Raw genomic sequence first — 20,339 nt, 5'->3', positions numbered from 1 at the left:
AACTCCCCTCTCACAGGGAGTACCGAAAAGAGAAAGTAAATGAGGAGAGTCCTGGCTGTATGAGGACCATTAAATATTGTACAATAATCAAACCGGGCACGGTCATTACTGGCTGGGCTGGGGAGGTTTAAATGCTAGCATGTAAAGACGATGCAGCACTCAAACATAGGCAGTTCTGCAGTCCTGGGTGTAAACAGCCTTTAGGGTCACAGCTTTCTCAGAGAAAAACAGTGAAAAGTTAAGGAAAATAGAATACAATTCAGATAGTATTTTAAGGCACGAAAAGAAAGATTTCTTCCAGTTTTCATTCATCAAATGTCCTTCATGCAGTGGTTTTGCTGCAGTAGTTTCTTTGGAGGACACCAAGGTCCAGCATAGCACTACTACACCACACCATCGCATGAAAGCCGTGGAATGACCACTGACCCCTGTGCACCAAGGACCCCTCTGACCGTGCGGCGAGTCCATACCCCCTCTTTGGCGATGAGCAGTTGCTTCTCTGCGTTCTGCTTCTTCACGTTGTAGTACTGCACCTCCACCTCATGGGTCAGCTGCAGCCACTTCTGCAAGGACTCGGGGGGCGACCAGTTACTGTGGGACTCTAGCTCCTTCTCCGCGTTCTTCAGCGCCATGCGCACCTGCAAAGAGGTCAAAAGACAAACATGAGCTGGTACACTCTCACCTGTGGTCAGCACAGTGGCAACAACAGTGGGGGCATCGTTGACTTGGACAGGAGTGCGACAATTAAGGTACGTGCCAGTGGCTGAGGACAACATGGGGTGTTAGCCCCAAAGCCCGCGACTGTTGGCCCAAGGTAAATAAAGGTTCAGGGCACCCATAAGAGAGGCCCTTCTGCTGCCGAACTGCTGAATCTGTGTGTAAGGAAGATAGACTTCTGAGATAAGCTTCAAAGCGAGTCCTCTTATTCAGACTATCCCATCCACAACAAGTAGCGTCCAAGGCCAACATCCACTGTCCTAAGAGAATCCCACACCCTATTTGGCTCTGAAGTCCTACGACATTCTATATTCCCATTTCCATAACTCAACACCGCTTGTCAATCCAGAAACAAGCATTGAACCATCCAGCAACCCAGGATAACGCGCTTTGCTAAAAACCATGCACCTGAGAATGGTGCGAGAATCCGCCCACTTATACAGAGAACGCACTGGGAGGAGACCCCAAGAATAAAGGCCGCAAATCACTTTCCAACTGAAACGAACACCACGAATCAGCAGGTGGAGACATAGATTTATCTGCAAACCAGGGAAGGGCATTTGCTGCAGACTCTCAACGTTGTGTCCTGGAAGGTGACAACACAACAGTGTTTTCAAACTCTTGGGTAAGTAAAGTAATACATTGTGAGGCGGCCACAAAGGTCAGATTTGAGATCTAGCAGTGATTAGAAAAACGTCACAATTTAAGCCTGTTTTAATCCTTGTACGTACACGTGTAACGGACGAGAAAACTATTGTTTAAGCGCCCAAATATAAATAATCAGCAACTGCTTTGCAAACTGAGCTGCCTCTCTCTTGGAACTGCTCCTGGCGAGGAGAGGCTGATGGCTGCAGCCAGATTCACTGACATCAACAGCTGCTCCTAGAAGCCAAAAGCGACGCTGGTACAGCCACTCACTTCAACCCACGTAGGATATTAAAGAAAAGAGACAAATCCCCTTGACAGTTCCATAGCCTAGATATCTTTCACCCTAGAAACATCACACACGTGCTGCCACCAAGACTTGCAATGATCTTCCAGTCACCCCAAATGCACAAATCTCTTCTGTGTGCTTCACAAACGCTTAGGAACCTTTCTTTAAAATATATTTTGATATTAATGTTTCTATAAGTGCAATTCTATGTCGTTTACTCTGTGCTATTAGAATAATTGCTATATTTTATCTCGGATACACTGTACAGAGCACAAAAGCCTTTTATGTTCATTTCATGCCTTAAAAACTACTTACAGGTTACACACATCCCTCTGATGGAAGCCACATCTAGTGAGATAAAGTGACAGATTGCTGAACTTGCTGTCATTTCCAAAGAACATTTGATAGGTCTATCAACAGTCAGCAGGAGGCCTCGATCAATATGTGACCCAGTTATAGGAATACTCCCTCTGGAGCCAGAGTACTCTGATAATCAGTCTCCAGACCACCGTCCCAAACTCGCCCCATACAGACCGGCCTCAGCCTTTTCCACACAGCATGTCCAGTGGGTCAATTCATGTCAGAGCCATCTAGAATCAACAGAGCCTCCAAGTGAAGTAGACCAAGCGGTGCAGGGGACATTTTTCATGCTCCACTTGAATCTTATAAAAGGGGTTGTCCACAGAGACAGCCGACAGCAGACAGCAGACTTTCTAGAAGAGAAAGCAACTTCTGGAAGGACACCACCTCCCAACCGAACACACTTGATGTGTTGCCTGTTGTTTTAAGTGAGGTGTAGGTGCGGCACCAAACACAGAACCATATTCCAACGTGAACCCTGCACAGCGCTCTGCGCCTTTTACAAAAGGTACATGCTATGAAAATATGAACCATACAAATGCATTGTCCTGGTACATTACACAGGTCCTGACTGGAATTAGGTGCCAAGTATGGACCCTGAGGCACTTGTTGCGAGATTAGACACTAATCAGACAATCTCTTGGAGAGCGAGCACCAGCATTGCAGAGGAGAACACCGTGTCTATGGTCTCACATTATCAGAGCCACTGAAAATGTCTAAGCAAGGGTTTAACAGCATTCAAAGATGACCCAACCTCAAAATCTCTTAATTGGAAACAGACCAAAAAAGAAAGGTTCTGCTCCTATGAAGCCCCAGGCTGCTTAAGACTCCATGAAAGGCATGACCTAATCAGCTCATTCAGATACATAAACCATGACCAAGGAAGGTCTGTGCGGAAAGGCTAAACGTTTGGATCCTGGGCATGAAACTGTACCCACTTCTTTGAGAGCCAAGGAAATTTGCCACAAGACTTATGTAAATACATGTGAGCGTCTGTATTCTTCAAGCCAAAAGGGCAAAGCCGTCTGCCAGGAGGAAAGAAGAGAGGGTGGCTGAAACATGAATGCCTCTACAATGCGGTCCCAAAAACAAACAAGTCTTAACCACGTATGCCTTAACATCGAATTTCGTGGTAACAGCACGTTTGCTAAAGGGATATGCGTGTTAAATTACCACTACCCGACCTCTCCTCTCCCAAGCCCTAAAATCCTATACCCGCTACCTCGGCCCCCCCCCACCCCTAAGCCCTAAAACAGACTCCGCTCTGCCCTTAAAACTACCTCTTACCCTCTCCCGCCCCGAGGCCCAAAACCTAACCCCTATGTAAAACTACCCCGACCCCAGCCCCCCCATCCTGACCCCTAAAACTTAGCCCCACCCTTAAACCAACCCCAACTCCTTCCCCCCTGCCCAGGGGCTTAAAGCACTGCCCCCGTTAAAAAAAAACTACCCTGACCACCCCCGCCGCCCTGAGCCCTTAAACCACCCCCCCCCCCCGAAACCCAGCCCCACTTACCTGTCCACGTCCTGAGCTTCCTATTCAGACGGTTCCTGTTCCTCTCCCTGCCCATCCGGACACTAGACTGCTATCTGCCTTAACCACGCATATGCGTGGTTAAGGCAGATGCATGGTTCAGGTAAGCGTTGTTACGCTTGCAAGGAAACGGCATGCATGGCTCAATCCGCGTTGTAAAGACCGTTTCCCAGATGAGAGCACTCAAAGCTTACGGCAGTATCTATACATTAGTCAAAAGACATAAAACCACTTTCCTTCCTGTGACAAGGAACATGCACTTTATTCAGTTGATAAACTCAGCTACCCTCACTGAAAAACACGCTCTCATTTAAGAGCTGAAGAGAATCTGAGCCTAGAATGAGTCGCAACCAAGGGGCAGGTCTACAACTTACCAATGAATCCAGAAATTTGTACCTAGGCGAGGTATTTAAGAGACGGTGATGCCCATGGTTCTTGCAGAGATGAGCTTTGCACAGACTACGTACAGAGAAGTTCATAAACCGGTGCGATGAAATCTGCGTATAGTACGATGCCCTGGGTGGGCTCGATAGGAATACAGCGTTTATGTTGACATATATTCACGCCAGAAGTTTCAGTGTAAGGAACTATGAAGGAATCTGGAGATTAAGAGTCTGTTCGCAAACAAGACCGTCAGACCCAAGGGACATGTTCATGTTCATGACTTAAACTGGTCGACAAGAAATAGTCCAGCACTTTATTCAGATCTCCGAGACCCTCCAGCATTTTTCTTGCAATCTTTTCTTAATCCTGAAATCTGTTGCCTGGTGTGAACTTTGCCTCGCATGTTTCTTTGAGAGCAGAAACTTTCTGCCTCGCTCACATACCACCCGCCTAAGAGAGCTCGCCCAGGACTTGGAGCGCTGACCATAAAGAGTTTTCCAGGGCCTGGGGTGGCACCCACCACTCAATGATACCAAGAAAGCTTACTTTGTTGCAGTCTCAGATGAACACCTAGGACATAATAGATGACAGGAGTTCATGTGTTCCCTGGGCTTGAACCCACACAAGCTGAATGTAAATGGACTGCAAAGTTTAAGGAAAACCAGAGAAAAGAACTCCATAAAAACACTATGATATTTGTTGGGGAGCGGGGAACAGGAAGGAGCAGGAACATTTTGATAGTGCTTTATGAAGAGGTTCAGATCTGAACGACGCCTTCCTTAACCACAGAGGTGGGCAACCTTTAAAGCACCTGACAGATTGTTGACCGCACTGACTATGCAGCTTGGTGGAAAGTTACCAAGCTCTTTGCCTCAAATGCAGCTTGGTGGATGATCAATACATACCCTGACATATGTTAAATCCAAGAGGTCTGTATTCTACACCCGAATGACCTGTGTACTCAGTGTTATTGAAACGAATGACCCGCAATACTGTTTTGACATCATACACCGCTGACATTCGTTCTTCCAAGAGCTTTGTATTCAAGATCCCCCAATGACTTGTATACTCAGAGTGATGCAATGATCAAGCCACAGTACTTGAGTGGGAAGCCACAGTAATACCCTGACATCAGTTTATCCAAGAGATCTGCATTCTAGACCATAATGGCCTGTATGCTCAGTCTTGCTGAAATGAATGAGCTGCAGTACTGGCAGGACTGAGTAAACCCCTTGACGTAGACTATTCCAGGGGGTTAGCATTCTAGCCCTTTAACGGTCCGCGTTATTGAAATGAACGAGCCACAATACTCACTGGACTGCGAGTACACGCATCAATGCCCATTCAACCAACCTGCACTCTGGACCACAGCGCCCAGTGGACTCCGTATTTTGTGTGAGCCAGCCCATGACATGGACCGTGCTCCAGCTCTCTCTTGCCACACAAGCAACAGGTTGGATGTCCAACATCAGGGCGTGAGAAACGTCCAGCCATGTGTCCGTGAGCCTGAAGCGGTCTCCAGCAGAAGCCAGGATCTTGGCCTGGAAGAGGGATCCTTTGAAGTCATCACTCAGGACAAGGCTTGCAAAGAGCGGCTTCCGCTTCCCAAGAGGGTTGGTGCTGTCTGGGCAGGCGGCGCTCCGAGCTATGCCATGTGGGTAACGAGCCTGGTTTGCCTCCAGCACTCGTTAGCTTCCCTGAGAGTCTGCAGCAGGCTGGGCACCTGGCCTGCGTCTCAGCAGCTATCCCTGTGGCTGCTGACAGCAGTGCCTCGCACTCTCTGTATCTCCTGCCAGTCCCTTTCATATCTACAGTGCAGCGGATCAGCAGAGTGCGCCACTCCTGGCTTCACACTCTCAAGGGTTCACACTCCTCTCACACCCTGGGTGCTTCAGGGGCGGAAACAAATCAGGAATCTTGGCAAGGCCTCTACAGCGAGGCAAACTGCACAACCCGAAGGCAGCAATGCGCCTCTCTCAACCCTCCGGATAGGGCTCGGCACATTTCTACATCACATACAAAATCTTTCAGAGTACACAATATTCACCCATCATTTTGGCTGCATATAGGTTTTTTTCTTGCACGACGAAATTTTCAACAGAAAACAGCTAATCTTAAAGCGGCCTGTGACGTAAGCTTCTCTGCTCGCCTCCCTCCAGTCTCTATACTGCTGCAGGTATGGTGTGTTGAACTGGACCCTATAATGCACATGATGCCTCTCCTAAGGAACTGGACAATACCCTCCCCACTGCAGACCATACCTTCTCCCCACTCCAGACCGGTACCCTCTCCCCACTCCAGACCCGTACCCTCTCCCCACTCCAGACCCGTAGCCTCTCCCCACTCCAGACCCGTAGCCTCTCCCCACTCCAGACCCGTAGCCTCTCCCCACTCCAGACCCGTAGCCTCTCCCCACTCCAGACCCGTAGCCTCTCCCCACTCCAGACCGATACCCTCTCCCCACTCCAGACCGGTACCCTCTCCCCACTCCAGACCAGTACCCTCTCCCCGGTCCCCTCTCCCCACTCCAGACCGGTACCCTCTCCCCACTCCAGACCGGTACCCTCTCCCCACTCCAGACCGGTACCCTCTCCCCGGTACCCTCTCCCCACTCCAGACTGGTACCCTCTCCCCACTCCAGACCATAGCCTCTCCCCACTCCAGACCGTAGCCTCTCCCCACTCCAGACCGTAGCCTCTCCCCACTCCAGACCGTAGCCTCTCCCCACTCCAGACCGTAGCCTCTCCCCACTCCAGACCGTAGCCTCTCCCCACTCCAGACCGTAGCCTCTCCCCACTCCAGACCGGTACCCTCTTCCCACTCCAGACCGGTACCCTCTCCCCACTCCAGACCGGTACCCTCTCCCCACTCCAGACCGTACCCTCTCCCCACTCCAGACCGGTACCCTCTCCCCACTCCAGACCGTACCCTCTCCCCACTCCAGACCGTACCCTCTCCCCACTCCAGACCGTACCCTCTCCCCACTCCAGACCGGTACCCTCTCCCCACTCCAGACCGTACCCTCTCCCCACTCCAGACCGGTACCCTCTCCCCACTCCAGACCCGTAGCCTCTCCCCACTCCAGACCGTACCCTCTCCCCACTCCAGACCGGTACCCTCTCCCTACTGCAGACCGTAGCCTCTCCCCACTCCAGACCGGTACCCTTTCCCTACTGCAGATTGTACTTTCGCTTATAGGCCACACTACACAAACAATGGCTACCTATATTCACACTGAAAATAAATGCCAATACTTACAGATCTTGAAAAAACTGGAGCACACACATGGAATGGATTCCTTGAAAGCTCAAGACCAATGCAATAACAACTGAGTAAACTCTCACCTTGGGCTCCAGAGTAGTGGGCTACTCCCCGCAATGAGCTTCAACACCTCATCAGGGGAAGTAAGTGCTATATATATATACAAATAAGCTGAATCTTTGCCCTGACAATGGCATTCACAGCAGGGAAGGAGACACTGAGGAGAGTTGTCTGGTAACATGGCCATTGACATGTCCGTCTACGAAGGTAAAGTAGTGTGTGCTGTCCATTACTGGAAAACGACAAAGAACTATCGCAGAGAGTACATCTAGGTCTTTTAAAACTACTACCAGAATAACTCTGTGCCCCAAGATGCGGGAACACAATTACAGTAGGTCTGGTGTATTGCAGTGGAACACAAAGCTTTGGAGTTGGTCAATGAATAGAAAGTTATCTACAACAATACCTTTCAAGACAAAGATAAGAGATAGAAATGCAACAAATATCAAATGTATTTGTCCCTTGTGCAAAAAAAACTTTCTTTGAAGGCTATTCAACCTTCGAAGAAAGTTTTTTTGCACAAGGGGAAAAAATAAAGATGCGGAGGGGTAAGTAACAGTGGAAAGGACACAAGGGTGGAGGGAGCAGTGGAGGGCACAACAACGGAAGACCAGGGGAGGGAGAAGCACAAGATGAGCTGGGACAACAGGGAGAGTGTGGAGAGATTTCAGTGGGGAAGCAACGCACGAGAGAGAGGACAAGAAAACACATGCGCTTACAGTGAATGCTGAAGAAAAAAAAAAGAAAACAGTAGTTCTATGAATATAAGCAGCGAAAGGATACAGCCCATCCAACTGGAAGAATGATTTTTTTTAAAGCTAAGCTCTATGGGATGAACACACACAAGAAGAGGAAGGAAAGCCATTGAATAAGAGACGAATGAGACGGACAAGGAAGCCAACCAGCGGTAAGCCATAGATTGACCCACAGCTCACTAAGCACTGGTAATGTTCACAAAAGGTCATTGGCAACAGTCACTAAAAGATGTCTGTCGGAGAGACCTAGAACCTACTAGCGCTATGTTTTTATCTGCTCAGTGGGAGCTGGTTAGAATGTGAACTGCAAGGACAGCAACTTTCAGAAACGAGTTGGACCAGGAAGCATTTTTAAATGTCTGGGCAGCTGCTAGGCTGAAAAGACCAATGAACAAACCGGCAAAGCGGTGATATAACCAGCACATCCCACGCTTATTATGGAAATAAATGACCACTTCTAGAGCCAAAAGTGTTCCGTTAATTCTTTGTGGGTGTGTCTCCCCGGAAACAATTTTTTTTTCTCACCATTTGTACAGTAGAACACTATTCTCTAATCTAATATTCAGTAGAGATCATTCACATACAGTCGCTCTAACATTAGCAACCTTTATTGTAACAAAATATAAAACTAAAACAAATGCTGGTCACAATGATGAAGCATTAGTGTAAAATAAAAAGGTTGATTTTAAACTACAAGTATGAAGAAAAAAAATTTCTCCTGCAACAGGAAATTGTAATCTCCGTGAAGATGCTAAAAAAACAAACCGTGACGGTTGGCAGCGGATCACGGTGGCCTCTAATGAATGTTCGAGAAAACATGCCAGCCATTATATCCAGCATTACATTTCTTGGAAATCCTTTAGAAGGAAATTAAAAAGGGATTATCAGTTCTCATTTTTATTGTGGCCCTTCCTGCAATGTCAACGAGATTCAGGAGATGAGATTGTGGCCAAAGAGAAAGAGGCATGAGGCATTGCATATTGACGGAGCCGCGCATAAACACAAAAGAAATACTTAGCAGCCAATGGACACCGCCGTGGCTGGTTGGAGATTTAAAAAAAATTATAGAATCTGTATGTCCAACTCGGAGAGAGTGAGCTAGCAGTAGTAGACGTTACTAAGACTTCTGTCTAATAATTCTTCTGACCAGTGTGCAACAGCAACACAGCAACTGACGACAAAGAGCCACCGTGCGACCACCTAACTGGTTTACGTGCCAATCCATATAATGCCGGCGTCTGGCCTGTGGGGGTTTTAAATGCTGAGACTTTACAGCTGCACTGGTTGATTTCCTCAACAATTTGCGCTCTAATGTATGTAGTGTTGTTTACATGTTAACGGCTTCTAGGATTCATGTTCAGCAGTAGAGCTGTATTCTTTCCTACTGCTAATAAGGAAGAGAAACACTTACATGCAATGCATGGACCGAGCAAACCTGAAATACATAAATGCATTTCACTTGCAACCATAAGCCTATAAAATTACAATTATAACTCATGAAATAAAGTGGGTTGTTCCTGCGATGGCCATGCCCCTTTCTGAGCAACAGCCAATCTTTGTGCGTGGTAAATCCAGAATTGCACGTTGTGTCCACAGTTCTTAGACTCTGCAAGGGACACAGAGCACTTGAAGGGGCCAAAGCCCTTATTGTGGAGGCTGAGCTTTTTAGTTCCAAGCGAGGGTGGGAAAGCCTCAATAAAAAGGATCGTCTGCAGTTTCTTCTTAAAAAGTGTAAATTGTTGGCGATGTCCAAGACCCAGGCTACAGTACTGCTCACTCAGTGTCCCGTGCTCCTTGTGGTCCAAAACTCTGTCTTGGTAATCTCTCCAGTAACTCCTTCACCAAAGCTCAGTCAACCAATGAACATACATGATCATAGACTGTCACCCATGGTACTGACCACACACCTTTTAGGAGTCTCCTTCAATGCCTAAGTACAGGAAGAGTAACAATACACAGGAGTATAACCCGTTAACCCAGGAGAGACCGGGCGCAATGTACAACAAAAAACAATGTCTCAACTGGAGAATATTTTGGAGGGGGAACCAATTTTGACCAAGTGAGATAAATCACATAAGAACCAAGGGGCAAGAAGGGAGACCACAGTATAGGTAGAGTAAAAAAGGTATTTATACAATTGTGCAAGTAGTTAGGGAAGCACTACAATACATTCACTTGTAAAATGACCTAAGCACACAACGTAACCAACTGAACGTGCTGGTGAATAGTGAGCGACGCAGTGATACAGAAGTATGAAAAACAGCATGAACGGAGCAAATGAAAAAAGGGGTACAAGGGTCAACAAACAAGATAAATATATACAGTAAAGTACAAGAAATTATTTGGGATGTTTTAGTTGACCACAGGGAGGCCTTAGTTCTAGGCTGTGTCGTCGACGGCGTTTCGACCTGGATGATTTCAGGTCATCATCAGGACTGAGGTCATAGATTAAAGAGTAATGCTTCTGATGCAAATCATGCAGGACACGAGTAATAAAGTTGTTGAAGGGACACTGTGTGACTCAAGATTCAGGATCCAAGAGGGACAGAACGAAGGATGATCGTCCGACCTGAGCGCGGGGAGGATCGGTGGGGCACAAGGGCGGTTGCTTGTAAGGGTAGTCGTGTTCTCAATAGAAGGATGGTAGGACCAAGGTCGAGCAGAGTGGCCAATTTTGTTTAAAAATTCAAACCGACTGGTCCACGACGAGGGAGTGAAACTTGTTAGGGTAGTCCTATTTTCAATTGAAGGATGGTAGGGCCCATGTCGAGCAGAATGGCCAATATTGTTAAGAAGTCCAAACCGAGAGTCGGTTTGGACTTCTTAACAATATTGGCCATTCTGCTCGACATGGGCCCTACCATCCTTCAATTGAAAATAGGACTACCCTAACAAGTTTCACTCCCTCGTCGTGGACCAGTCGGGTTTGAATTTTTAAACAAAATTGGCCACTCTGCTCGACCTTGGTCCTACCATCCTTCTATTGAGAACACGACTACCCTTACAAGCAACCGCCCTTGTGCCCCACCGATCCTTCCCGCGCTCAGGTCGGACGATCATCCTTCGTTCTGTCCCTCTTGGATCCTGAATCTTGAGTCACACAGTGTCCCTTCAACAACTTTATTACTCGTGTCCTGCATGATTTGCATCAGAAGCATTACTCTTTAATCTATGACCTCAGTCCTGATGATGACCTGAAATCATCCAGGTCGAAACGCCGTCGACGACACAGCCTAGAACTAAGGCCTCCCTGTGGTCAACTAAAACATCCCAAATAATTTCTTGTACTTTACTGTATATATTTATCTTGTTTGTTGACCCTTGTACCCCTTTTTTCATTTGCTCCGTTCATGCTGTTTTTCACACTTCTGTATCACTGCGTCGCTCACTATTCACCAGCACGTTCAGTTGGTTACGTTGTGTGCTTAGGTCATTTTACAAGTGAATGTATTGTAGTGCTTCCCTAACTACTTGCACAATTGTATAAATACCTTTTTTACTCTACCTATACTGTGGTCTCCCTTCTTGCCCCTTGGTTCTTATGTGATTTATCTTACTTGGTCAAAATTGGTTCCCCCTCCAAAATATTCTCCAGTTGAGACATTGTTTTTTGTTGTAAGTACAGGAAGAGCTTCACATCACATAAACCTGGGTGTGCCCAAGGGACCAACAGATGACAATCAAAGGGGAGATATCACAAGAAATCTCAAATAATCGTCTAGCAGATTGAGACTACGCATAGTGTAAAATAAGTGGAAAGAGAGATATTATTAAATACCTCAACGACATGGCAACCTTTCCATGTTTGGAATTTTTATTAGTTGAGGACACAGACACCGCGCTGTCAAGAGATTATTACACGATGATGACCTGCCTAAGAAAAAGAAAGGAAGAGAGACTGTCTTTTCAGCTGGTAGCGCGGTGTACTTTCATGGCTTTACCTGGTCCAGCTCTTGCTCCGCGTACTTCTGCCGACTCAGCTCATTTTCAGTCCCTTCACGTAGCTCTCGCAGTCGCTGCGCCTCCTGCTTCGCCATGCTGATCTCGTCCTGCAGCTTCTTCTCCAGGTGCACCTTCTCCACTTCCACGGTGCGGTGCTCCTCCTGGGCCTTCTGCAGCCTGAAAGAAACAATATCATTAACCAAGGAAATCACCTTAGAGTCATTGGACAACCCAAAAGGGGTCACCCTGACGAGCCGGGGTAACCCTGACGAGCCGGGGCTCCAAAGTCACTCAGCACATATGGGGTGGGCAAGCATTCAGGGCTCTTGATGCTCTTATAGCTTTAATGGAAAGGCGACCTCTAAAATGATATCTCCATGCACAAGTGAAATGGAGACGCGCCGAAACTGAGATTCTATCCTGCAAGTCATGCGTATTGTGAGACTGATAGTTTCATTCAACAAACCTATTTTAATTAGAGTGAGATAATCTGTGCTATAGTGTACTGGGGAATTAAATGTGGATAATATGTATTGATACCTTATTTCGGCGAAATAAACTATTTATTTGCTAGTTTTCGTGACCCAAGGTCAGACTTTTGATTGCAAAAGCTTGCAAGTATTTGATTGAAGTCGAACAAAAGCAATCAGTAGTTACTAACTTTGAAGAACTGCTTTTCTCTAACAAATTGCACAAGGTCTGGTGAAGTAAAGTAGAAAAATATTTTTAAAATGCTGCCACATATTATATGTTTGCCATAAAGGTGAAACAGCGCTCTTTCCGGATACTAATATATCTTGGTTTCTTACAGACGAGAAACTCCTTCAAAATCTAAAAACCTACAGATCACAGCATTGTCTTCCTCATAACCTTTGCACCAGTGTAAATACAGTATTTGAGGTCTGAAGGTGGCGTAATATTTATGAATCTGATATCTTCTATTTAATCTTCTTCACAGTTCTTAAAACAACGCAGGACTACTTATATTCTGATAAATCTTAATATACTTTCAGAAAAATGTGAGCCAATTGTATAAGAAACGGAGAGGAAGCCAAAACATGTTCCGCAACTCTCTGGTTGCTTCGTCGGGGCCAATAAACTACCTAAATCTTTGTATATGATCAGTGTCCACAGGACTTCAGTCCAAATGATTTGAGACAGCAGTTGACATCATAAGCAGTGAAGCTTCACATCATCAATAAGAGGAAATGTAACTCGCAGGTGCAACAGTAAGGTCGAACAGTATCGTCGCACTCAATTCCGGTGAGGCTGTCGTATCAGGCGTGACAGTGAGCCGAGACTTATCATGCCGAGCTAAAAACACATGGACTGTGTACACACTGTTGCACCCGAGTTAAATTGCCTCCTTACTGTTTCTTATAAAATTGGCTCACATTTTGGAATATAGAATATTAAGAATGATCAGAATAAGAAGTAGCCCTGATTTACCAGTTCTGAAGATTGAATAGATGGTATAGAGGCTTCCCTAATGGGTTATCTAGGACACCCGCTTCATAAGCCATAATGGCAGTTCATCTCGAGGCAGTTTGGCATCAGGTGCGGCCTGGGGAAGCCAGGCTCACGCCTCAGTATGCTTCCTCTTCTGCTAGGAAAATTACCCTGTGAACATGGCGGAGTGAATAGTTATTACGTCTATGGGGAAATAGCAGGTCTGTTAACATCTTTGCAAACGGTTTATATGCTCAGGAGGAATCATATGACCTGTACAAATACAACTTACATAATTAAAAACTAATTACAAAACTGGGACGAGGGCTTTCAAGATTCCTCAAACATGATCTCTTAATAATTTACAGCTGCTAATTAAGTCATTGACGTGAACTTCAAGTCAGCGGAAACATTTTAACTATCACAATTACTTAATCCGACCAGTGTGTGACCTAGTTTAGGAAGACTGTTCCCATACAGCACAAAAAGACCAATTTTCAGAAATTCAACACAGAAAAAAGAAGCAATGAGAAGATGCCGTCAACAAATGTCCCTCATAACTAAGAGACAACTCTACGGAGCTGAATTCATCAGATGGGTCAGTAGTTCCACTCAAAGGTTTTTAATTCTTGTATTTATTTTTTTATTCCACCATCGGTTTAAGTACATCAATACAAACACATCCGTAAATAATAAAACATTCTTAAACAAGGAAAGGGAAAAAAGAAACCCATTAAAAAAAACAGATCCTAAGAACGTACAAAAATGCGCAATACAGTACCATTATGTCTAGGTTACAGAATATACCAATGCTGTAAAAAAGAAAAAAAAAAAGGTTACTCCAATATGTTTAAAGCACTGGCTTATATCTGGAGTGCACTCATTTTGATTTTCCAATCTATTACAGGGGCCCAGAGAAGTTTCCATAATTTCCTAGCCTTCCACCCTTTCTTCTCATACAGACCCTTTTCAAAATTGGACATAGCTAAGTGTCGTGTTAGCCATTGTTGAAATGTGTGTGGGGTGGGGGGAGGGTGGGGGGTTAGGGTCCACCCATGCAGAAGACACACAAATTCTAGCCACCGACATGTCAAGAAATACAAATTCCCGGTGAGCTACCAGCGCTCCGTTTCTAGCCACACCTAAAACCATCAGCTCGGCAGACAGTTTTATTTGGATCCTCAAGGGTTTGCCCCATAAAATCCTCTATAGCTCTCTTGAGAGGTTCCAAGGCAGGGCAAGAGGCAAGCATATGAACTATATCTGCCTCGTCACTTTGGCAGCGGCGACAAAGAATACCCTCAGTCCCACCCCATTGAGCTATCTTAGCAGGGGTGTAATAAAGCAAAAAAAAACGTTTTTAAATCTTGTGCTGGGAAGCTCACTACTCTTAAAACAGTGCAGCCAAGCTTAAGCGATGCATTAAACTTACCCCCTTCAATGTTCAACTTCCGCTGCCATTACTCAGAGTGCTTTTCTAAATCATCGCCCTGTAGTTGTATCAGCTCTCCATAAATTTGGGCGATAGTAAACCCATCAGGGTCTTGGACCGCATTCATTACTGGATCTCTAGAGAAAGCTCTCGCTCCCCCCCTTCCTCCTTAAGATGGAGGACCGAATCTGGAGGAATTAAAAAAAAAACCCTACGAACAAGTTTAAATAGAGTTTGGGCTTTCGCAAATGAGATTATACCATCTGTATCAAAGAGATCCCCCATCATCTTGACCCCTAAAGCATCCCAACGCCGCATAATTCCATTGTGAAAGAGCTCGGGGAGGGACGGATTCCCAAATAGAGTCGTCTGGTAGTTCATTCTTCCTAACCCCAGCTTTTTCCTGACACCTGTCCAGACCGCTACTGCTGCCCCAAGGGTCTTGAATTTAACTTTTTTATAATAACTGGCTTCACTGAATCTTAACAGCCAGTTAGGGGCTTCTCTTTCTAAGAGTAATTCATATACATCCCGTGGAGCATCGTTCCTCCACTGGTCAATGACCTTTCCACCCAATAACCCTCGGATATGTTGGATCACCGTAGGCCAGTAATAGGTTTTTAAATCAGGGACCGCCCAGCCCCCTCTTTGCCTAGATAGGGACATATATCTGAGTGCCCTTCTTGTCTTCCCTCGAGTGCAAATAAATCTGTTAATCAGCCTCTACGTTTCCTTAAACCAATGATTTTCAAATTACTGGGGTATCGTCTTGATTAGATGCAAACATTTTGGAAGGAATATAATTTTAATGATGTTGCATCGTCCCACAGTCGAAAGATACAAATCATTCAGCCTATCAAAGTCTCTCTTGGATTTTTAAATTACGGGGATAATGTTCTTTTCGACAACTTTACTTAGATCTGATGTTATAAAAACCCCAAGATAGGTGGCGTATTCAGTCACTCTTTGATCCGAGATCGAAAGTCTGTCATTAACTACAATTTGCGTCTTTCCACGGTTAAGCTGATAGCCACAGTTCACCCCAAAGCATTCCGCCTCATGCTCTATTTCTGTTAAAGCCACAGATGGATTTGCGGCAGTTATTGCCAGGTCATCTGCATATCCCAAAATCTTAAGTTTCAAATCCGTTTAGTCGAATAGGGAGGATACCCTTATTTGCCTCAATTTTCCTAAGCAAAGGGACAATATGAAAAGTAAATAGGAGGGGAGAACATGGACACCCCTGCCTCGTCCCATACGTGATAGCAATTGGGTCGCTTCCCCCCCCCCTCCCATCAACTGGTGTCGAATCTTAGGATTCCTATATAGTGTCTGTATGGCTTTACTACACCCCTTTCCTACCCCGAGTTCTCAAGTACAGCCCAAAGATAGCCCCATGAGACCCTATCAAATGCTTTCTCTGCGTCCAGCAGGATAAGCGCCATAGGATCTTGAGTGACAGAAGTACCATCGAACAAAGTACAGACTATGCGAATATGTTCAGCCGTGACTCTGCCTGGGATAAACCTGTGTTGACGGCGCAAGATCACCTTCACAATCATGGTGCTAAAACGATACGCTAGAATTTTTTAATACATTTTTGCGTCGCTGTTCATTAGACTAATAGGTCTATAAGAACCAGGTTTGTTAGGATGCTTTCCTTTCTTTAGAAAAATGACCATACTAGCTTCTGCCATGACTCTAGAGGTGTTTCCCCTCTCTGTGCCTGGCGCATTACAAAACTTAAATCACCTCCAAAAGTTGAGAAAAAAACCTTATAAAATTCTAGTAGGATTTGGTCATGGCCTACAGCCTTGCAGGATGGCAATTCCTTTAAGGCTCCCAGAATGTCTTTGTCTAAAAATCTCTCCTCAAAAGCCCTTGAGTCTTCTAATGAGAATGTCTCAGCAGTGAGCGATGCTAAATATTCTCTTACATTCTTGGGTTCCCTGGGCGCATTTTCCCCTATATACATTTTCATAATAACTTTGAAAACCCATACGTATTTCGCTAGGTATTGTGACTACCTCTCCCTCTGAATTTTTTATCTCTAAGATGTCTCCTCCGGTGGCTTTCTGTCTAGTCCTTACAGCTAACATATGCCCAACTTGCAAACTAAATGCATAGCTAGGTTGTCTCCAGGCCAAGAATATTCCCGCTGCTCTTGCTGCCATGATTTCACCTGCTGAAGCCTTTGATAACGCTAATTTCTGGAGGGTCTTGTCTGTATTTGAGTCAGTAGCAATAGCCCTAACCAGTTCTTTTATGTCTAAAATTGTTCTCTTGATTTGCTTTTTTATTCCGGTTCAACGAATAGCACAGGGTTTCCCCCCTGATACCAGCCTTGAGAGCACCCCATACCAGCACTTCCCCTGTTGGTCTCTAGGAATTCCTTAAGCCATTTGTTCATATGCTGTAGATAGTTTGGGTCCTGTAGCAGGGCACATCCAAGGTCCAGCTACATGCTGACACCCCCCCCACCAAGCATTACATTGAACCTCCAGGACCAAGAGATTGTGGTCGGAAATAACCTGAGGGAATTTCTTAATGGTACAAGTGGGGAGGAGAGAAGATGAAACCAAAAAGTAATCTATCCGCGCTGCAGCTCTATGCCGTGCCGAGTAGTATGTGCTGCTCTCCTCCTGTGGTTTCAGCTGCGTCCAAGCATCTATGAGCCCATTATCCTCCATCATCTGAATAAGGGCCCTGTGGCCGCAGGATGTAAATTCTACATTGCTGTTGGAAGAATACAGCAGCATCCAAGAGCAAGTACAAAGAGGATTGGCTTTCATCCAAGACACAAGCATTTCAAAGGCTGCTTTCAATACTTCTGAGAGCTCATGAGAACAGAGGCAAAAATAAAATTGACAGGCAGAGGAAAAAACCAACCCTGTCTTAAAACTGCTCCTCGTCACTTTCAAAAGCGTTCACTAATGCTTGTGTAGCCAAGATAACTGGCAATCCTGGCAAACTTGGTGTACCAAGTAAACAAAAAATAAACACAAAGTTGATGGTATCCCCTCCCCCCCCAGAAATCAAAAGGTGAAAGTGTCTTATGCCAGTGAGACATGGATCCATCACCTATTCCTGAGAGGAGGGAGCTTTGAAAGTTTCTGGCAGCTTCAGACTTTGAGAGTAACCAGGTGACAATGTCACTGTCTTTGACTTGGGCTGGACAAAGAGAGGTCTTATCAGCTCTGATACCAGGGTCAAGTCTCTGGCACTGGTCTCTAGACTCACTCTCACAGCCTAGCACCAGAAGGGAGAAGATCCATACATGTTGGGGCAATTGGAAGACCTAAAGAGGAGATGGTGTGATAACTCCCGGCCTGAACAGGCTGATGAGGTCTTGGCACAGGGTGAAAGAAACCCCATACATTTATTCAGCATGTAGGGTATATGAAATCGATAAGTGGCAAAGAAAACAAATATAAGAACAAGTTGGAAGAGGGGCAGAAAAGAACGACAAGAAGAGATTCATGCACTAAAAACGTGTATACGGTGTTCAGAATGGTATATATGGCTGTGCATTGACAAAGTCTTTACTGTTAGATTGAGCACTCTAAGAGACAGAGAACTGTAAGTCTTGCTTGCAAGTGCTGAGTGCCAGACTGGGGCTTATCCCTTTGATTCTCAATGGGCAACCCAGGCTGTGGGCCGCAAGTGAAACAGGGTTTTACATACAGGAAGATCTTATGAAAGAGTGAATGATTATAAATAAATTTGCCACAGTAATTCACAAGACGCCTCCTCATAAAACAAGTAAGACAAAGAGCAATGATTCGTCCTCAACAAATTTCCAGTATAATAGAAGGGCTGACATGTTCAACGCCCTCGCTTGATCAGAATGCTAGCCTAAACAGAGCCCATTCACAAACAGAGCATCAGCATATGGAGAGCTGGTGAATATTCAGAGATTTGAGATAAACAGAGCACTGGTATAATCGGAAAAGTGTATAAGCACAACCTTGCTCGAATCCAAACCTTGACCTTATAACAAGCCCTGTAGCCCTGATTTAATGAGAACACTGGCGTAATGTTTCATCTCAATATATGGCAATAAACTGGAAAAGTGGAATTTTTTTTTTACGGGTCAACTAGACTTCTGAAGCAGTGAATCACTTTGGCAAGTACATATTTACTTTGGTCCCACTTCTGCATGCTGACATCAGTTTACAATAAATTCAACGCCCTTAGACATGCAGAGTAAGTGACAGACTGAGAATAGTGACAGAATCTTCCACTGAACCTTATTGTACTCTACAAGTCCGCTTAGCAGAACAGGGAGAAGAGGGCAGAGAGGAATCTACTCCTAGATGTAACATCCACTAGTAACCTTACTGTAGATAATTAACTTCTGATGGATACCTCCAACTGCAGACTCCTCACCTTTTGGATTAATTCCAAAACTGTACCTACAGACGGTGTGCGTCTCAGCAGTGACAAAATGTGTAATCATACACAAACTATGGAAGTCTAAGAAGACCATCCAATCCCCAGGGTGTAGGGTGGGAAGGACCTCAGCCAAGACTAGCATCCTGCAGTAGTCCTTCTGAAAGGAGGTGCTTAGGAACTGAAGGTCCACAATCAGCCAGAGCTTGCTATCTATCTTAGGCAGTAAGAATTAACAGAAGTAGCACCACTTGTCTCTCTCTTCCTCGAGGACTCTCTCTAGCACCACTGCGGTCATTAAAGACTGAACCGGATGGCAAAAATAGGAGTAACAGGAGGTCCAAGTAGCAAGGGCATCTTACAACCTGCAGGATCCACTGGCCCGAGATAATACCAACCCTGCCAGGTAGACAGAATGTATTCTGCCTCTTACTGGCCATATATGATCCTCGGAGGAGTAAGAATTAAGTTACTTACCTGTAACTGCAGTTATCCAGTATTGGTATCTTTCATAGATTCACATGCCTGAATCATTCCCAGTCGTCGCAGTGGGAGTCCCGCGGTACAAATAACATACACATAGCAGTAAACAGTAAAAAACCATAGGACTAATGAATGCAAGCATGCATTGCATAGCCTATTAGTCTCCTTTTGCAAAAGAGACCAAACTAAAAAACACAACCAATCAGCTACCAGCACCCTGTAGAACCTTCCCAAGAGAGGATGAGTCCCTCAGATTTTCCAGCACAAGTGATGTAAGTAGCATATCTAGAAACAGCCTCTACGGGGAGGAGGGTGGGTGCATGTGAATCAATGAAAGACACCAATACTGGATAACTGCAGTTACAGGTAAGTAACTTGTTTCTTATCCAGTATTGGGGTATCTTTCATAGATTCACATGCCTGAATCAGAATTGCAAGCAGTGTGTATATGGATAATAACCACTTATCCATATAATATATATATATATGGCCCATCTAATATATATATATATATATATATATATATATATATATATATATATATATATATATATATATTTAATAGCAAAGGAACCTCGATTCGAAGAGGCACTCCGAGTCAGACCAGTAAGGCAAGGCGGCTTCACTGGTGTACAA

The 20,339-nt window shown here is 45.2% G+C and overlaps 1 protein-coding gene and 1 non-coding gene across 7 annotated transcripts in view; one reads left to right on the top strand and one right to left on the bottom strand.

Moving 5' to 3' along the window:
* STIM1 (stromal interaction molecule 1) overlaps positions 1-20,339 on the bottom strand; it is a 458,800-nt gene that overhangs the window by 76,102 nt on the left and 362,359 nt on the right. For all 6 annotated transcript variants that reach the window (XM_085623469.1, XM_085623472.1, XM_085623467.1 and 3 more), the window contains 2 exons: positions 11,947-12,124; positions 471-638 (listed from right to left, as the gene is read on the bottom strand). In XM_085623469.1, the coding sequence (XP_085479595.1) occupies positions 471-638; positions 11,947-12,124 (346 nt within the window). The remainder of the gene's footprint in view (positions 1-470; positions 639-11,946; positions 12,125-20,339) is intronic.
* LOC146806133 (small nucleolar RNA SNORD71) lies at positions 17,388-17,472 on the top strand. Its single transcript, XR_014968122.1, has one exon. It is a non-coding gene; the product is annotated as a small nucleolar RNA SNORD71 (small nucleolar RNA).

Source organism: Triturus cristatus, chromosome 8, assembly GCF_964204655.1.
Source record: "Triturus cristatus chromosome 8, aTriCri1.1, whole genome shotgun sequence".
NCBI lineage: Eukaryota > Metazoa > Chordata > Amphibia > Caudata > Salamandridae > Triturus > Triturus cristatus.
This window is presented reverse-complemented; position numbering and strand designations above follow the sequence as displayed.